This window comes from Equus przewalskii, chromosome 10 (genome assembly GCF_037783145.1).
Source record: "Equus przewalskii isolate Varuska chromosome 10, EquPr2, whole genome shotgun sequence".
NCBI classification, from domain to species: Eukaryota; Metazoa; Chordata; class Mammalia; order Perissodactyla; family Equidae; genus Equus; species Equus przewalskii.
Window position 1 is genome coordinate 15,800,325 of NC_091840.1, and position 17,552 is coordinate 15,817,876.

At 51.0% G+C, this 17,552-nt stretch overlaps 1 protein-coding gene across 1 annotated transcript; it reads right to left on the reverse strand.

The window, feature by feature from the left end:
• Window positions 1-373: 373 nt before the first annotated feature.
• LOC103559246 (angiotensin-converting enzyme-like protein Ace3) lies at window positions 374-12,535 on the reverse strand. Its single transcript, XM_070561745.1, is given in 17 exon segments — window positions 374-513; window positions 2,151-2,287; window positions 2,290-2,541; window positions 3,075-3,259; window positions 6,090-6,212; window positions 6,706-6,804; window positions 8,677-8,821; window positions 8,932-9,155; window positions 9,480-9,652; window positions 9,714-9,811; window positions 9,932-10,123; window positions 10,922-11,065; window positions 11,250-11,301; window positions 11,303-11,338; window positions 11,598-11,756; window positions 12,152-12,288; window positions 12,387-12,535. Coding segments are annotated over 16 exon segments (2,229 nt in total). The 5' UTR covers window positions 12,475-12,535; the 3' UTR covers window positions 374-513; window positions 2,151-2,165.
• Between the last annotated feature and the right edge of the window lie 5,017 nt (window positions 12,536-17,552).

The window sequence follows — 17,552 nt, forward strand, 5'->3', positions numbered from 1 at the left end:
CACTGAGCATCTCAGTGGGCTTGGAGCTTTTCGGAGGGTTCAATGACCAATTTTGAGCCAGGCCTTGAAGGGCAAGCATTCGAATAGGGCATGCACCTTAGGCAAAGGCCCATGGTGAAATCAGTGCAGAGGGGCTGAACTGGGGGTTGGTAGTGGTAAGGTTGGACAAAAAGGGAATTGATAAATACCCTCACATGCCATTTTGAACATCTGAATTTAATTGATAGACAGCCAAGTTCTTAATCAGTTAGATATGAAGGAAATATTCTGGTGAAAGAAACTTTACAATGGCAAGGGGGGAGAGGGATGGCCAAGGAGGCTCGTGGGGTTTTTGCTGGAGTTCAGGAGGAAGACTTGGAGTCCTGGGCTGGGTGTGCCTTTGCCACGCAGAGCCACAATGCCTGATGGGGGCCTCACTGGCCACTGTGGCTAGGAGATGGGAGGGCTGCAAGTGTGGCCTCCTGAGGGGGCAGAGTTGTCCTGGCTGCCCCTGTGTCTGGGTGGGCAGGTTGGCTGTGGAGGAAAGCTGAGGCTGTTTCTCATGGGCTCAGTGTGCGAGGAGCTGAGCTCTGAGGAGGGACTTGGGCAGTGGGACACTCATTCATTCACATACTCACTCATTCAAACATTTCCCAAGTTCCCGTGTGTGCCATGGCCAGTGCTGGCTAGCTGGCTACAGGTGCTACATGGAAGCACACTCCTGATGGGTGTCCTGCCCTTACAGAACCGACAGCTAGCCATGGGGACAAATAAGGACATTACAGCTCAGCAAAGTAAGAACAGTGACAGAGACATCAAATGAGGGTGGTGTGGAGCCTGCAAATGGAGCAGGAAGTGCTTGGGCTCAGCCAGAACTCAGGAAGACCTCTTGAAACCCGGACAGAGGTAGAGTCCATGGAGATCTTAGCCCAGTCCCTCTGTCCCCTGAAGCTCTGACTTCTGGGCTCAGATCTTTAATCTAGAGAGAGCTGGTCCCATCTTTTGGCCACCCTCCCACCGGCTCAATTGCAGCCCTGGTGCCTCCCTCTGTGGTTACTGGCTGTGATGCTACTTCCTCTCAGTTCTCTCCTGATCTCTGATGGGCACAGATTCTCAGCCTCCCCAGGAGCCCCAGGAGCCTCAGTCCAAACTCAATGAGTCCCTGTATATGGGGTGTAGCAGCCCCGTGGTAGGCAGACCCAGGCTGGAAAGAAAGGGCTAGAAGGGGTAGAAGCAGAAGCCTTCCCTCTCTCTTCTCAGGCTTGTCTCTAGAGTCCTAATTTCCCAAATGTCCTTCCTACAGCTCTCCCTACACATCTTACCCTCCCCCATTGAGCCCGGAAAGGTGTGGTTTGCCCTGTGCTCGATCCCCAGGGCAACAGACCAGGCGGCAGGTGTGTGTGTTGAATAAGGCCATCTCCAGAGCGGAGTGGCTGGAGATGAGCTTTGTTTAAATATTAAAGAAGTCAATCATTAATCAAGCCTGGCTTGGTGCCCAGCTACCCACTGTCTCCATTTGGGAGGGCCTGGAAAGGGGCAGGGAGGGCTGGGGGCCAGTTTATGAGGCACCTTGCATCTCAGGCGGCCAACGAGCAGCTTTCGGGAACTGGATTATACAGCCCAACAACATAAGGCAGGCCAGAGGATCAGCAGAAAGATGTACTGGCCAGTATACAGAGCACAGTGCTCATGAACTGGCACCAAGGATTTGTGTAGGAATGTCTGGTTCTACTTGAATACATTTTATAAGGGGACAAAGCTATGTTCTCTTTCTAACCAGAGCAGACACTCCTTGGGCACTGAAGTCCCCACCAGCCCCAGCTGGGGTCCTGAAGAAAACAGAGCTGTGTGATGAACCCGTTCTAAGTGTGAATGGGGTGGGGACCTGTTTGGAGGGACACAGTCACTGGGTCACTAAAATTGTGGTTCCTGAGTCCCTAGGGGAAGGAGGTTGGCCTGGAACCCAGGGCATATGTGGAATCACACAGAGTCAGTTGCCTGTGCACATGACCTTGCATACATGAGTTCATAAACACACAATTACAACACTACATTGTACCTGGATCTGCCACAGTTGCAGTTGGGCACTATGCATGCAAGCTTCCCCCTCTTCAGCATCCCCCACCAACCCTCTCTGGCTTGACTGCCCTCCTCCTGCTCCCCAGCCTCACCAGTCACACTGGTGTCTAGTCCCAACTCCACCATTCAGCTTTCATCCACAGAGGCTTCCTGTTGTTCTGTGTGAAAATCCAAATGGTCAAGCCGATTGAGCACAGCATCAGGATGAGGCAAAGGCCCAGCAGGACCGTCTTTTGACAGCCTGGCGGGGCTCCATGGCTATGCCCAGAAAGTAGGCTTTGGGTGGTATCTCAAGTGTGCTGATGTCCTGAACGCTGGTGTCCTGGGCCGGTGACCTTTTTTCCAGGGAGTGTAGCCTGCAGGCCAGGAGTAGGGCCACCAGGAACATGACAAAACTCAGGGCCAGCAACACCCACTGCCCAAAGTTGACCTGGTTAGGGTCCAGCTCCAGACTCAGGAATGTCACCTTGTCTGTTTCTTTTTCTGTGGAAGACATGGGAATCTTGTAGAGCAGTGAACTGGGGAAGGGACCCTGGGGTGTCCTGTGGCAATCAGAGAGGGTCTGACTGCCACTCGCCTTCTCCTTCAGCCTCAGGTACCTACCTTCCAAGCCACAGATAAGGGCATTACCTGGAAGAAGGGTGAGAAAGAGGAGTAGAAGGAAGAGAAGGGGAAATGGACACAGAGAGGGCTACACACCACATGGTGCCCAGCAGTGGCTCTGTACAAGGGTCAGGAGGCAAGATGACCACCTTGTGCTCAGATGCCAACCTGGCAGTCTAGCTGGACAGTGTGCAAGGAAGCAACTGAGCCAGCGGCTGGGGCATGGACTCCAGTCTTAGCCAAGGCTGCATCAAGTGCAGACAGGGTCACCCAGAAGCAGTGCTGCGCTTGTTCAAGGCAGGTCATAGATGAGCTAGGAGTTAAGGCTGGGTTGGGATAGGGGTTGGCCCGGGGAAGTCTAGCGTAGGGTTTGGGGCTGGACCAGAGCTAGGACCAGGGTCAGATTATCAAACCTTCGAAGTAACAGCTGAAGTCTGGCCAGCCCAGGATCTCCCCCTGCTGCACATTCTCAGTGACCAGCCAGTTCAGCAAGAGCTTGGAGTAGGTCATGATGGCCTTTGCAGGCACCTTGGTCTCCCCAGTTATCTTCTCCAGGACTTCTGGCCAGGGCTTGCTCGAGCCCAGCTTTAGGACATCCCTGGGAATGTGGATACAGCTGTGAGCTGCATGGGGGCATCAGCTGGTGCTGCTAAGACCCTTCAGGATGCCCAAACCTGACCCTAGGACTTTGCTAGTCAGACTCTTCCCACTGAGCTCAGCATAGTACATAAAAGCTTTGAAATAAGACCAACCTGGGTTTGAATCCTGACTCTGTCACTCAGTAGCTGTGGGGCTTTGGGCAAATAACTTAACCTTTCTGAGCCTCAGCTTCCGTATTCATAAACTGGAGATAATAACAGTACCTACCTCTCAAGGTTGTTGTGATGATTAAAGAAACACAACGCTGGGAGCATAGTAGGCAGACAATAAATGTGAGCTGCTAATTATTATTATTATTACCACTACTGTGACGATGATTATGCCCTGGGCTCAAACAGGCATCAAGTTTTGAGACGCTGTCTCCCACGCGGTGCTCGGTGTCAGTAGGGAGAGGCAGCTCTTCAGCCTTCCTGGTCTCACAGGGAGTGTTTGGGAGGATTAGAGAGAGTGAGTGTGGGATGTGCTCTAGTCACTGCCTGCAGCGCTGCACAAATATCACTCTGTTTCAAGGCACACCCAGTGCATGGTGGCAGGGGATGGAGCCTCAGGCTTGGTCTGCACACTCATGGTGGGGGGACAGAGTGTGCTGAAGCCAGGGCTCTGGGCTCCTCCACCCCAGAGTCCCCTGCAGAGGCAGTGGTAGGCATATGTCAATCCTTCTCCACCTGCTCTTTCCCCACCTGACCAGGAGAGAGGTGGGGCCTAGAGACCCAGAAGTCATAGTGTGGAGTCTACACTAACAGGACCCAGGTTCAAGACCCAGCAGTGCTATTTATGGGCTGCATAACCTCAGGCAATCAACTTAACCTCTGTTAGCCTCAGTTTCCTCATCAGTAAAATGGGCCCCGTTACTACCTGCTTGTCATTGCGGCGAGGATTAAGTCATGTAATGGCGGCAAAAGAGGGCTTTCCAGCCTGCAGAGACTTACTTGATACACATCACTCAACAAACAACTGGGAAAGAGTGAGCGGAGGAGACTAAAGGTCAGTGGATTCTTGGCAGAAACCACTGAGGGAGAATGTAGTTAAGATCCTAGAAAAATGGAGGAGAAAAGTCATCAAGATCAAAAGAAAAAAACAAAAACCCACAACTAATTTTAGGAAGAGGATTTTATCAGATACCAGGTCTTGGGAAAAAGGAAGGACCTAGTGGGGAAAAGTTTCCTCCACTGAGAATCTGCCTATTTAGAAAGAGTCCCCAGGCTCAGTGGGACAAGAGGTTGGACTGAAGCCCAGCTGATGGTCCATGTTGGCAGCACACAAGACTTGCAAATGTGACAGTTGGGTGCTGCTCGGAGCCCTCAACTCCAAGGTGGCAGCAGCGGGCTCCATGGACAAGGTCAGGCCCACCATGGCTGGCTGGGTGAGACAGGGGGACTTTGGGAATTTGGACCAAGTCCACTTTGGCCCCCCGTTCCCAGCAGAACCATCCCAGAGGCTAGCCCAGGCAATCACATTTAGGAAGATGAGTCAAAGGGAGCAAAACCAAGCTTTAAGATATATTAGGCAAAAAAGCAGCCAAGAATCTTGCCCTTCCCATTCTCCCCTGCAAGCACTCGCCATCCCTCTCTGCTCCATAGCTCATAATCTGCTCTGCTGCCATCTCCCTCCCCAGAGCTCATGACATCCCCCTTTCTCAGAGACCTCTCTTCTGCCCTCTGCCCAGAAAATGGTATTCAAAGTCCTAAACCTGGAACTCAGGGACTTCCCTGGCCAGGGGTCTGGATGATGATGCGTGGGCACTGGTGAGCAATGACCAGTGATGACGTGCAAGGCCTCTCCATGCTTTGGCACCAAGTCAGGCCCTGGGAGCCTTGTGCACCCTGAGGGGAGTGGTGAGAACGACTGAGGTCAAATGTTCTACCAACCAAATGGGAAGAAGGCTCAGAGTTCAGAGTGAGTTGACATCTAGAAAACAGCTTCTGCTCTTTCTTACACTCCCGCCTTTGGGCTCAGAGCTCCCTCCTTGTTTCCCTGGCAGGACCTCCTCACCCTCTTTGCCCTTTCTTACTGCACCAGCACCTTTCTTGTCTTACGGTTATTGATTTATCCTGTGGCCCATTGTCCCCTGCTGGATGGTCAGCATGTGCACAAGTAAATGTTTGCTGAATGAATAAATGATGGGCAGCCAGAGACATGAATGCAGAGAATAGAGAGGTTCCTTATGTTCCACACATTCAGAAAAGCTCAAACCTGGGCAGTCAGCTAGAATAAACCCCTGTGGATTGAAAAGATGGAAAAGCAAGTAGACTCGGGAGACAATAGGTATGGAAGGTATAGCCCTCTTTGGGAGCAAAGCTAGAGGACCAGTCCTGCAACTCCATCTGGCCTAGTGGTTACTGACAAACTGCATGGTGGAATCGCAAATACTATGCTCATTAAATTTGCAAAGGATACTAAATTACGTTGCTTTGTTAAGAAAGTGGGTGTGAGTGTGTGTGTGGTGTGTGTCAATGAGTGTGTGAGAGAGATTGAGTGTGTGAGTATGAATGTATATGTGTGCATGTATGCGAGTGTGAGTGTATATGTTAGCAGGAGGGGCTAAACAGTCTCTCTGACCACAAGGGGCTACACAAGAGGACATAGGCTTTAAATAATGTAGGAGAGACTGCAGTCTGACACAAGGAAGAACTTCCACTAGAATATAAGCTCAGTGAGGCTCTAGTCAGAGTGCTGAGGGTGGCCAGGTGAGGAGAGGGGGCCTGGGGCCGGGCATCCAGCAAGGGAGGACGGGAAACTGAGAACAAATGAGGGAAGAGGGCACTCACTCCAGGAGCTTTCCAGCCATCTTAGAGTTATAGATGTCACACCGGTGCAGCAGACCCATGTGGCCTGTGGCCTTGCACAGTGCTTCGTGGAACTGAAACTGGAGCACTAGGCTGAGGAAGTACCTGGGTAGAGGAACGTGAGGGCAGGCTAGGGAGTGGGTGTCAGGGATGGGAAGCCCAGAGCCATGTGGAGCTGGCAGCTCTGACACGCAGGGGCCACTAGGGCCCATGGCAGCAGTCACAGCCTGGGTGGAAGCTCCTTCGGCAAGGTCCCGCCATGGGCTGGCCCTAGAATACTATGGGGCTCTCCTTCTTAGCCTCTGGACCAACCCTTGCCTCCTTCTTTCCTGCCCTCCTCTTAGGAACAGCAGAGATGCTTTAGAATATTCCTATGAGCTCCGCCCTCCACATGGGATCTGATGTAAAGGCCCAAAGGATTCCAGGGCTTGGCCCTCAGAAGGCTGTGCACCAATGGGAAGAGGTGGGCAGGCCTGCAGGAGGACATTCTGATCTAGGGCCTTCCTGGAAATCCTTGGCCTGGTTCCCAACCCCCAACCCCCAACCCCCAACCCCCAACTCCCAGAGCTGGTTCTGCTGGTAGGGCCCAGACCTTTACCGTAGATAGGGCATGCTGGCTGAGATGTGGAACTTGGCAGCTGGATCAAAGTCTTCCTCTGTCCGAGGGATGGGGGGGCACAGGCCCTGGTACTTCAACCTGGTGGGGAAAACAGGGGCCTTGATAGTGCTGCCCGGGGCGGGTCTCAGAGTCGTTCCTTTCAGAGCATTTGCACGGCGATCACAACCACACCCAGCGTGCAGGGGACACACTGAACTTTTATTGATTAAACAGACGAGTTGAAAACTCATGGGATTGGGGATCAGAATGAAATAATAATAGTTGTTGACACTGACTGAGCACTTCCTCTGTGCTGGGGACCATGCTGAGCTTTTCACATAGCTCACTTGACACTATCCTGGTTCTGGGGACACAGGAGGGGACAAACTAGGCAAGGTCCCTGCTTGCATCCTAAGGGTGGGGGATGGCTGTAGACCAACCCCCAAGGTTGTTTCATCTAGTAAGAAGTGCCAAGAAGAAAATAGAGTTACATCCCTGTGGCTAGTACCACGATTATTCCATTTCACAGATGAGGAAACCAAGGTTTAGAGATCAGGGAGCTGGTGGCAGGATGCAGAACTGGGCAGAGCCCAATAACTTTCAAGGTCAGGTCTGGTTTTACCCCTCTGATCTGTGTGACTGTGGGAAAGTTACTGATTGTCACTGAGCCTTGTTGTTGTAAAATGTCTGTAAAATGGGCGTAAAATGACCCATCTTTGGGATGAGACAAAGTCTGTAAAAAGGCTCATCATTTTGTTGCTGGCTCACTGGAGCCTCTGAACCGTCCTCTTGGGTTGACAGACAGTCAGGAGCTTCCTCTCCCAGTGGACAGGGCCTGTTCAAGGCCCAGGGAATCACCACCCCTCTCCCTCAGCCCCCGGTTTCCATTATTTGGAGGGGGTGGGTCTGGTGGACAGAAGAAAGAGAAAGATCCCTGCAGGTGCTTCAGATGGCTGGTGGAGGGTGCCCTTGGGGGGACACAAGGTCAAAACTCTGCCAGTCCCACCAGTGAGACCTGGTCCTGAATTCAGGGTGTGGGTGGGAGGGTGAGAGGACAAAGAGAGGAATGTCCCCCTCTGCTACCCCTGGGTTGCTCTGTGACCATGGGCTGGTCACACATTCTTCTTTTGTGAATGTCCACTGGTTGTTGTAAAGGTTCAAATAAATGTAAGGGCCTGGTGCAGAGCTAGCAGGCTCTTCACAGTCACCCCAAGCCACTCTGTGGCCAGTAGACTAGAGTTGGTTAGTGTGAGGCCTGGTGGAGATGGAGCCCTGGCCACAGGCATTTATTATCCAGTCAAACAGCCAGGGGTCAGTGGTGGGGTGCTGTGTGGGTGTCCCTCACTCAAGATGATGCTGCCTGACTGCTGGTGGGCTCCTTCAGAAGCCATTTCTGACCTTGGATGTGCCCCGGATGCTAAGCCAGAGGCAGGCGTGTGTGTTGGGCCAGCAGGATAGGGAGCAGTGGGCTTGCTTCTCTCTCAGGCAGATTGTTTCCACAGGAGGGAAAGAGCTCAGGTCCCCCAACCCCCTTTCTGGTGGGAACAGAAAGGGAGGGGAGGAGCAGGAGGCCTGGCTGGTGGTCAGTGGTCTGTTCTTAAAGGAGCCCAGATGCAACTGCTGTGTTAGCTTCCCAGCCACCCAGAGGTCAGACAGGGCCACCGCTGGGATCCCTGGAGAGGTCAGAGGTCTGCTCAGTGCTGGGGTCAATTCAACACGAGGCCTCATGATACCCACGCTGGCCCTATCTACTTTACCAGGGGTGATTTTGTCTGGTGGCGGCAAACTGCCACACCACCCAGGGGCTCTCCCATGGCCCCCAGGTCACCAGCACTACACACCCAGCTCTGCCCTCAGGGGAGAACAAGCAGCACTCTATGGCAGTGGGTGGTACCCTTGAGGATGACCCGAAAACCCTGCCCACACCGGGGTGGGAAGGGGCAGAGAGTCCAGGGCAGTGGTCCTCCCCACCTGAGGCTCCACCACTCCTGGTTGTAGACGTCCTTCTGGATGGTGCCATCAAAGACCTTCCAGCGAGACAGGTCCATCAGGTAAGCGAAGGGGATGAAGGCAATCTTGTCCAGGGCAATGCCCATCAGGAAGTTGACCTCCTCCTCTGGGGAAGGTGGGGCAGTCAGAAGATGGCTCCTGGTTCTCCCTCCCTTAGCGTTGCCTGGAAAGCCCAGGCACGGGCTGCCCTCTTATGGTCTCCTTGGTCCCCATCACCTGAGTCCTGATGCTGGTGGCTGAGCAGGCCTTTATTGAGCAGGTGTTTGTGGGAGAAGACCGACAGGATGATCACCAACCCCACGGCCTCTTCAAAGGCTGGGTTGGTGCCTGCACGGAAGATCACAGAGAGGTTCTTGTACTGCAGGAAGTACTGGATATGGCCCATCTGGTGGAAGATGGAGAGCAGGTCTTCTATGGTCACCTCGGTGCACTTCTTTATCCTAGGGTTAAAGGGCAGGGGTCAAGGAGCATGGGGATGCCCTGGGAGAAGGGGAGATTTCTCCTTTCAGACTCTGTTAAGGGACTGGGGTGGTTGGCTAGAGACCAGCAGGGCCTTGGTTGCTGTCCTTTCTCACTCTGGGCCCCATAGCCCAACCAGTGGCCAAGCCCCTTGCTCTAACACCCACCTCTCCCAAGTTGCCCTGGCTCCTGCCCTCCCCACCCCTTGTGCACACCTCCTCAGACAGACAGACTGGTGGAGAGCGGAAGGAGCAGAGGAAGAGCGAGAGGGGGCGGGAGAACAGTGCTGGGTGTAGGGTGAGCACCTGAAGTCCTGGCCATTGTAGAAGTCCCAGGCAGAGGCGTGGCACTCCACCTCCCTCCCATCGGCCGGCCTTTCCATCATTGACTTTCTCCAGAAATCCGGTGGAGTGGAAAGCAGCCCCAGGGACGTGTAGAAATTTTCAGCCTCTATGAACATTTTCTCGGGCTTCCAGTGCTGCGGGGAAGAGAGGGTGCTTGGGCCCTGCTCAGGGGGAAGAGCAGGCAGTGGCACTGACCTGGACTTTCATGTTCCTCGTGATGTCATCGAGGGGCTTCTTCGGGAAGGGCAGGACCAAGTCTAAGATGTTGACCCAGGATTGAGCCCACATGTTCCCTGCAAGGGGAGCGGAGGGGCTAAGAAGAAGCGGGAGACCACCTCTCCCTTTCCTGGGCATCTGCTTGGAGGCCTTCTCTGCCTGCCCCACCTCTGCTGCCAGACCAGCAGGCAGTTTACCCAGAAGATGGGCAGGGATGGGCCCCCTCAGGTCGATGAGCTCAGGCCCGTAGTGGCGGTGCAGGGCCCGGCGCACGTAGGCATGCAGATTGAGGTAGAGCGGCTGCAGCTCCTGGTAGAGATGCTCCAGGTCTTGCTCCAGTGTATCGGACTCGTACATGGACTGCCACAAGGCCCCCATGTCTTCGTAACCTAAGACAGGAGAGGGGGCTCAGAAACACTCACCCCACCCTTCAGCCCTGGTCTGGCAGGCGGGAGACCCAGGCACGATCTAGGGAAGCCACTTGATCTCCCTGATCCTCAGGATCTTCATCTGCCAAAGGGGAAAAGTACCTCCTAAGGCCACTGTCAGTACAGGATGGGATCAGGGTGGAAAAGCATTTAGCAAAGTACCTGATCCATGCTCTTCACTGAGCCTGGTTAGAAATGACATGGATAAGGCCCTGTGTCCTCTCTCACCTGCCTGGAGCCCCACCCATCCAAGCCCTCACTGCACAGACTTCTTCCAAATCCTCCCAAACACCGGCTACCCCCATTGCTGAGCCTGGAATGCTTTTCCACTTCCTGCTTGCTTGGCTCCTTCCCATCTTTCTGGCCTTCCCAGACCACTTATCCAAAGCAGGTCTCTCCTGATTCTCTCTCAGCAACCCCTTCCTTCTCAGCCTTTATCCTGGGTGATAGCTGGAGATGTGTGCGTGCATGAATACTTTCTGTCTCCCAGAGGGCTGTGAGTCCAAGAGGGCAGGCACCTGCTCTGTCTTCACCTATTCATCCTGAGAACTTCCCCAGCACCCGCGCATAATAGGTGCTCAGTCAGTGTTTGTGGAACAACATAGTGAATGGACCACTTTCGCCCTCACTGGCTGCAGGGCTCAGGTGCCCATCTCCAGGCCCTGCCCCTGCCCTTCCCTCTGCAGACTTGGCTTCACCCTTCTCAGACATTGCTGCTGTGTGCCGTATGCTCAGGCTGGTTAGGGTTGGGGGTCTCACCGTTGAGCTTTGCAGCCTTGTTGCTGAGCTGCACATAGCGCTCGAAGGTCATGCGGACCTGGGGACCCACAGCATCCCGCCAGCCCTGCCAGGCCCATAGTAGCTCCTTCTGGTCCCGGGAGGTGGCCATGACCTCTTCGATGTCTGTGCCCAGAAAAGGAGCCAAGGTGGGACCCCCAACTCCCACCTGGCCTCACAACCCTAGGCTGCTCCCACTCCTCCAACATGAGAGCACAGTTGGGGTAGGGAGGAGGATGGGAGTTAGGAGACTCCTGGAAGGGGCTGGTGCTGGAGACCAGTCAGGCAGGGGGCAGGCTTGGGTACTCACCAGGTTGCAGGGGCAGGCATGGCCCCTCATTCATGCACACCTGGGCCGTGCTTGTACATCGTCTCAATGTAGGCCAGAAGCTTGTTGTACTGGGGGACAGGTGTCACCCAGGGCAGGCCCATGCCCATCGGCCCACCCCCAGCGCCAGCCCCACCAGCTGGGAGAGGTGGGCCTGGCTGAGGCATCTTCCCACCAGTCTCCGCTTTCCCCCTCCCCCAGAGAAAGCTCTGGCCCTGCCCCAGCAACCTCCCTCCTGCCCCAGACACTCCGGCTCCCCATCCAGCAGCTCACCCACACACCCCTGGCTGGGGAGCATGTGCCTGGAGACCTGGGGGCTCCCTCCATCACCTCCTGGAGCTCGTCCTTGGGGAGGGCCGCCTTGTCTATGTTCTGCAGCTTACTCAGCATATGCTTCACGACCGGGTCCTGGAACCTGGCAATCTTAAACAGGCGGGCTTGGGTGCCAAAGAACAGCATGTGCTGGGACCTCTCCATGTCCTTGAGCAGCTGGAAGGAGGGTCACCATGTTTGTTGTGGGAGATTGGGGGAGGGGATAAGGGCTCCACATTGAACTTCAGGACCATGGCCCCAACCTCCTCCTAAAGCCCACTTTAAGCGTTCAGAATCACTGAAGATTTGCTAAGAGGGAGAAAGGAGGGACCCTGGTTCCCTAAAAGCAAGGAGGTGATGTTTACAAGGGGAAAGAAGTAAAAGATTCTTGCCCAGAGAGCGTTTAGGGCCACCAAGAAGCCCAGAGCTTGCAGCCTGCTTTGACATGTACTTTGGGGCTTCCCTCTTTCCTCGAGCTGAGGACACACAACAGAAGGTGTGGTTCCCCCATCCCCTCGAGACCCCTGAGAAGAGCAAGGTGGGAAGGGGCTGCAGCGGAGGTGGTACCACACCATCTCCTCCAGATTTTGCTGGTTGATATTGGTGACATAGTTCCAGGAGGCCTCCATGAACCGGTTCCACACAACCCTGGTTGTATTCTCATAATACTGCAGGAAGATCTTTGCCATGGTCTCATTGTAGAAGTCATCTGCGGAGAGGGAGGTGGGCATCATGCTGTCCTGCAAGGGGCCTACCCTTGCCTGGTCCCCTTGTCTGATCCCACGCTCCTTCAGGTCTCAGCCCCACCTGAGCTCTGATCACCCTCGGTCCTTAGCCATGGCAAAAGATGCCCATATAGAAGAGCACAAGTAGGGAAGGTCCAGGGCAAGTCCATCTTGTACCCATGACCAAGAGAACAGCAGAGCTGGGTGAGTCTATGGGCCAATCACGATCCAGTTCCATATTGTGACATCACGGGCTAAAGGGTCAGCCATGGAATGCCACAACTGGAAAGCCCCCCATCTTCTGGTCCAACTGTCCCCATTTTACAGGTGAAGAGACTGAGATCTGGAACAGTCAAATCATACGACCTGGTTCACCCGGCTAGTTAGTGGCAGAGTCAAGAGGAAAACGAGGGTTCTTGACTTTTAGGCTAGAACTCGTTCCACTCTACTTGGTCATTTCTCCTTGGCATTGTAGCCATGCTTGGGCCTTGGCCAGGGATTGATGAGACCTCTCCCTCCACAGGCTGGGATCACCTCTGAGCAGGTGGGTGGGATGATGAATGGATGGACGGATGGATGGATAGATGGGTAGAAGTGACATCTCTGGGTCTCTGGACTCTAGGAGCACGGTTGTCTCTCCGTGTTCTTCTTTTTTTTTTTTGAGGAACATTAGCCCTGAGCTAACTGCTGCCAATCCTCCTCTTTTTTCTGAGGAAGACTAGCCCTGAGCTAACATCTGTGCCCATCTTCCTCTACTTTATATGTGGGACGCCTACCACAGCATGGCTTGCCAAGTGGTGCCATGTCTGCACCCGGGATCAGAACCGGAGAACCCCGGGCTGCCAAAATGGAACATGTGCCCTTAACCTCTGCGCCACTGGGCTGACCCCTCTCTGTGTTCTTCTGATTTGAGTTCCTATGTTCACCTTTTTGCCCTTGGGATGTATGATCATCCCCAAGGCTGTGCAGGGCCTTTCCTCCCTGTTTCAGGAGAGCCTGGTCTATGAGTTTGCAGTCAAGACAAGAGACAGAAGATAAGGGCTGCGAGGGGGGTGGGGAGGTGTAGCTGGTGCCTTCCATTCAGGGTGCATGTCCCTGAGTACCTGAATCTGGTTTGGGCACCAGATGGCAGGACCCCAGCTCTCTGCTAGTCTTTGGTGATTCCCCAGTAGCCTGACACATGTAGTCTGAGGACACTAGCCCATCGATCTCACTTTGGGATTCTTTCCTAGACTCACTTTCCTCTACACCCAAACTCCCTCCACTCTGTGTCCCCTTCACTCACCCTCCTCAGCCCAGGTGTACCCACGTCTTCACACATGCCCCACCCCTTCACACGGGCTGACGTCATGACCAGAGAAACTGACCAAATAACCCTCCAAATATGATCTCTTATGATCACAATTTATTTAAAGCATGAGGAAAGAAAAAAAATCAGTGACACTTCTGGTTAAGCTGGCCCACTGAACTCTCAGGGAAGGCTTTCCTTCTGCTTCAAACATATAGACATACTTGATAAACGTAGTATTTTTCTTTTCTTTAAATTATGGTCACCTGTACATTACATCCCAAGGACTTATAACTGGAAGTTTGTACCTTCTAACCACCTTCACCCATTTTACCCACCCAACATCCCGCCTCTGGCAACCACCAATCTGTTCTGTGTTTCTGGGAGTTTGTTTGTTTGTTTTTTAGATTCATATGTAAGTGATATCATATAGTATTTGTCTTTCTCTGATTTATCAATTCACTTAGCATAATGCCCTCAAACTCCATCCATGCTGTTGCAAATGTCAGGATTTCCTTCTTTTTTATGGCTGAATAGTATTCCACTGTATACATATACCACATTTTTTTTATCCGTCCATCCATCGATGGACATTTAGGTTGCTTCCATGTCTTGGCTGTCGTAAATAATGCTACAATGAACATGGAGGTGCAGATATCTTTTCAAGATACTGATTTCATTTTCTTCAGGTAAATATCCAGAAGTGGAATTGCCATCTGTACGTCTTCTTTGGAAAAATGTCTACTCAAATCCTCTGTCCATTTTTAAATTGGAATGTTTATTTTTTTGTTATTGAGCTGTATGAGTTCTTTATATATTTTGGATATCTGATATATGATTTGCAAATGTTTTCTCTAATTCCATAGGTTGTCTTTTAACTTTGTTGATGGTTTCCTCTGCTGTACAGACGCTTTTTAGTTTGATGTACCCCCACTTGTTTATTTTTGCTTTTGTAGCTTTTGCTTTTGGTGTCAAATCCAAAAGATCATTGCCAAGATTGATGTCTAGGAGCTTACCCCTATGTTTTCTTTTAAAAGTTTTATGGTTTCAGGCCTTATGTTCAAGTCCTTAATCCATTTGGAGGTGATTTTTGTATATGCTGTAATGTAGGGGTCTAGTGTCATTATTTTGCTTGTGGTTGTCCAGCTTTCCCAACACCCTTTGTTGAAGAGACTGTTCTTTCCCCCATTGTATATTCTTGGCTCCTTTATCATAAATATATTGACCTTATGTGCATAGGTTTATTTCTGGGCTTTCTATTCTGTTCCATTGATCCATGTGTCTGTTTTTATGCCAATGCCATTCTTTTTTTTTTTTAAAGATTTTATTTTTTTTCCTTTATTCTCCCCAAAGCCCCCCGGTACATGGTTGTATATTCTTTGTTGTGGGTCCTTCTAGTTGTGGCATGTGGGACACTGCCTCAGCGTGGTCTGATGAGCAGTGCCATGTCCGCACCCAGGATTCGAACCAACGAAACACTGGGCCATCTGCAGCGGAGCGCGCGAACTTAACCACTCGGCCACGGGGCCAGCCCCGCCAATGCCATTCTGATTATTACAACTTTGTAACATAGTTTGAAATCAGGGAGTGTGGTGCCTCCAGCTTTGTTCTTCTTTCTCAAGATTGCTTTGGCTATTTTGGGTCCAAATGTAGTATTTTTTAAAAGGCAAAATACAGGCTGAGTTGGAAAGTAGGAAAGGGGACCCTTCAGATCCTGGAGAGAGAAAGAGGGCTGATGCAGCAGTGAGTGGGGGCCCTCGTGGGAAATCACAGTGCATCCGTGCCCAAAAGGATGCAGCACTGGTGCCTGTGTAGGGATAGCTGATCATGGTGGAAGTAATGGCTCCATCAAACCAGGAGCCAGCGGATGGTTTCCTTTCTAAGAGGGCCTGCAAGAAGCAACCATGAAACTGACCTTAGGGACATCTCCACAACCTGGTTTGTATGGGACCATGCAGAAGGCTGTTCCCACTGAAGATGGCTCATTGACCAAGGTTACCAAGTAGAAGAGAAAGTCCAACGCCATGAGGATCAACAATGATCACTAGCCCCCACTGAGCACTTCCAGGTGCTAGAGACCCTTTGAGGGTTTTCAGTGTATGAATCCTCACAGCAAACCCATGAGGTAGGTACTGTGATTGACACCCCCACCTTGCAGATGAGGAAATGGAGGCACAGAGAGGTTAAGGAACTTGCTCACAGTCATGTAGCTAGAAAATAGTGAAGGTGGGACTCAAATCCACACGGTTTGGCTCCAGAGCCTGTGCTAATTACAGACACAATGAATGGAGTAGACCACACCTGAGGAGGGAGCGGTCTTAGAGAAATTGGAAAGAGACTTAAAATACAGGTCTTTATACCATATACAAAAATTAACTCAAAATGCATTAAAGACCTAAACCTAAGAGCTAAGACTATAAAATTCTTCAAAGAAAACAGAGTGTAAAAGCTTTAAGACTGGATTTGGCAATGATTTCTTAGATGTGACACCAAAAACACAGACAACAAAAGAAAAACTAGACAAATTAGATTTAATCAAAATTAAAAACTTTTGTGCATCAAAGGATGCTAACAACAGAGTAAAAAGGCAACCCACAGAATGGGAGTAAATATTTGCAAATCATATATCTGATAAGTGATTAATATCTAGACTATATAAAGAAATCCCCAAACTCAACAATGAAAAAACAAACAAGCCAATTCAAAGATGGGCAAAGGATTTGAATAGACATCTCTTTAAAGATGTTATATAAATGAATAATAAGCACTTGAAGGATACTCGATATCACTAATAGAGAAATGCAAATCAAAACCATGAGATACCACTGGATGACTATTATAAAAAAAAACCCCAGAAAACATCAAGCGTTGGCCAACACGTAGAGAAGTTGAAACCCTTGTGCATTGCTGGTGGGGATATAAAATGGTGCAGTCACTGCGGAAAATAGTATGGTGGTTCCTCAGAAAACTATAGAATTACCGTGTGATCCAGAAATTTCAATTTGGGGCATATACTCAAAAGAATTGAAAGCAGGGACTCGAACACATATGATGGTGATGGTTGCACAGCAATATGAAAGTACTCAATACCACTGAACTGTACACTTAAAATGGTTAAAATAGTCCATTTTATGTTATGTATATTTTATCCAAAATTTTTAAAAAATACAGGTCTTTAGCGTGATAAAAGAAGGAACAAGAAATTGTGAAGCAAGAATAGGCTTTTCTGAAAACACAGGAGGTTTGAAAGAAATTGAGATATGGAAATGAAAACTACAGTTATTAAATTGGTAAAACAAAAATCTCGATGGATGGGTTAAGCAGTAGGGTGAAAGGCAGAATTAGAGCCTGAGAAGACACAGCTGGGGAAATTGCCTGGCGCACAGAGCACAGAAAGAGATGAGAAATACGAGCAAGAATTAGGAGACACAGAAGACAAAATAGAAAGCTCCAAGCATAGTCTGTATGAGTCCCTGAAGAGGAGATGGAGAGGATGAGGAAAGGTGACATTCAAGGAGACGATGGCTGAGTGTTTCCAGAACTGGAGAAGGCGGAGTCTCTGGGGTGAACAACTTCATTGCACTCCTAGGAAGAAAACAGTTGATGGTGCAGGAACCATGAGAAAGTTTCTGGAAGGCACGTCAGGAGAGGTGAGCGTTCAATTCAACTCTCAGTGAACTGCTCTGGACCTCTTTCTCTATCTGTCTAGTGAGGGGCTGATCTCGGCTTGACCTTCCAGCTCCCACAGTCTGTGACTGGGGATGTTTGAAATGTGAGACAGATATAAAACAATCTTTATCAGGAGATGATGCATTCATTATAAAGAGAGGAAACTATTAGGAATTTCTATATTATCTCATTTAATCTTCTCAGCAATCATGAGAGGATTTATAAGAACCATTTCATAGGTGTGAAAATGGAGGCTCAGAAAATGGAAGTAAATTGCTCGAGGTCACATAG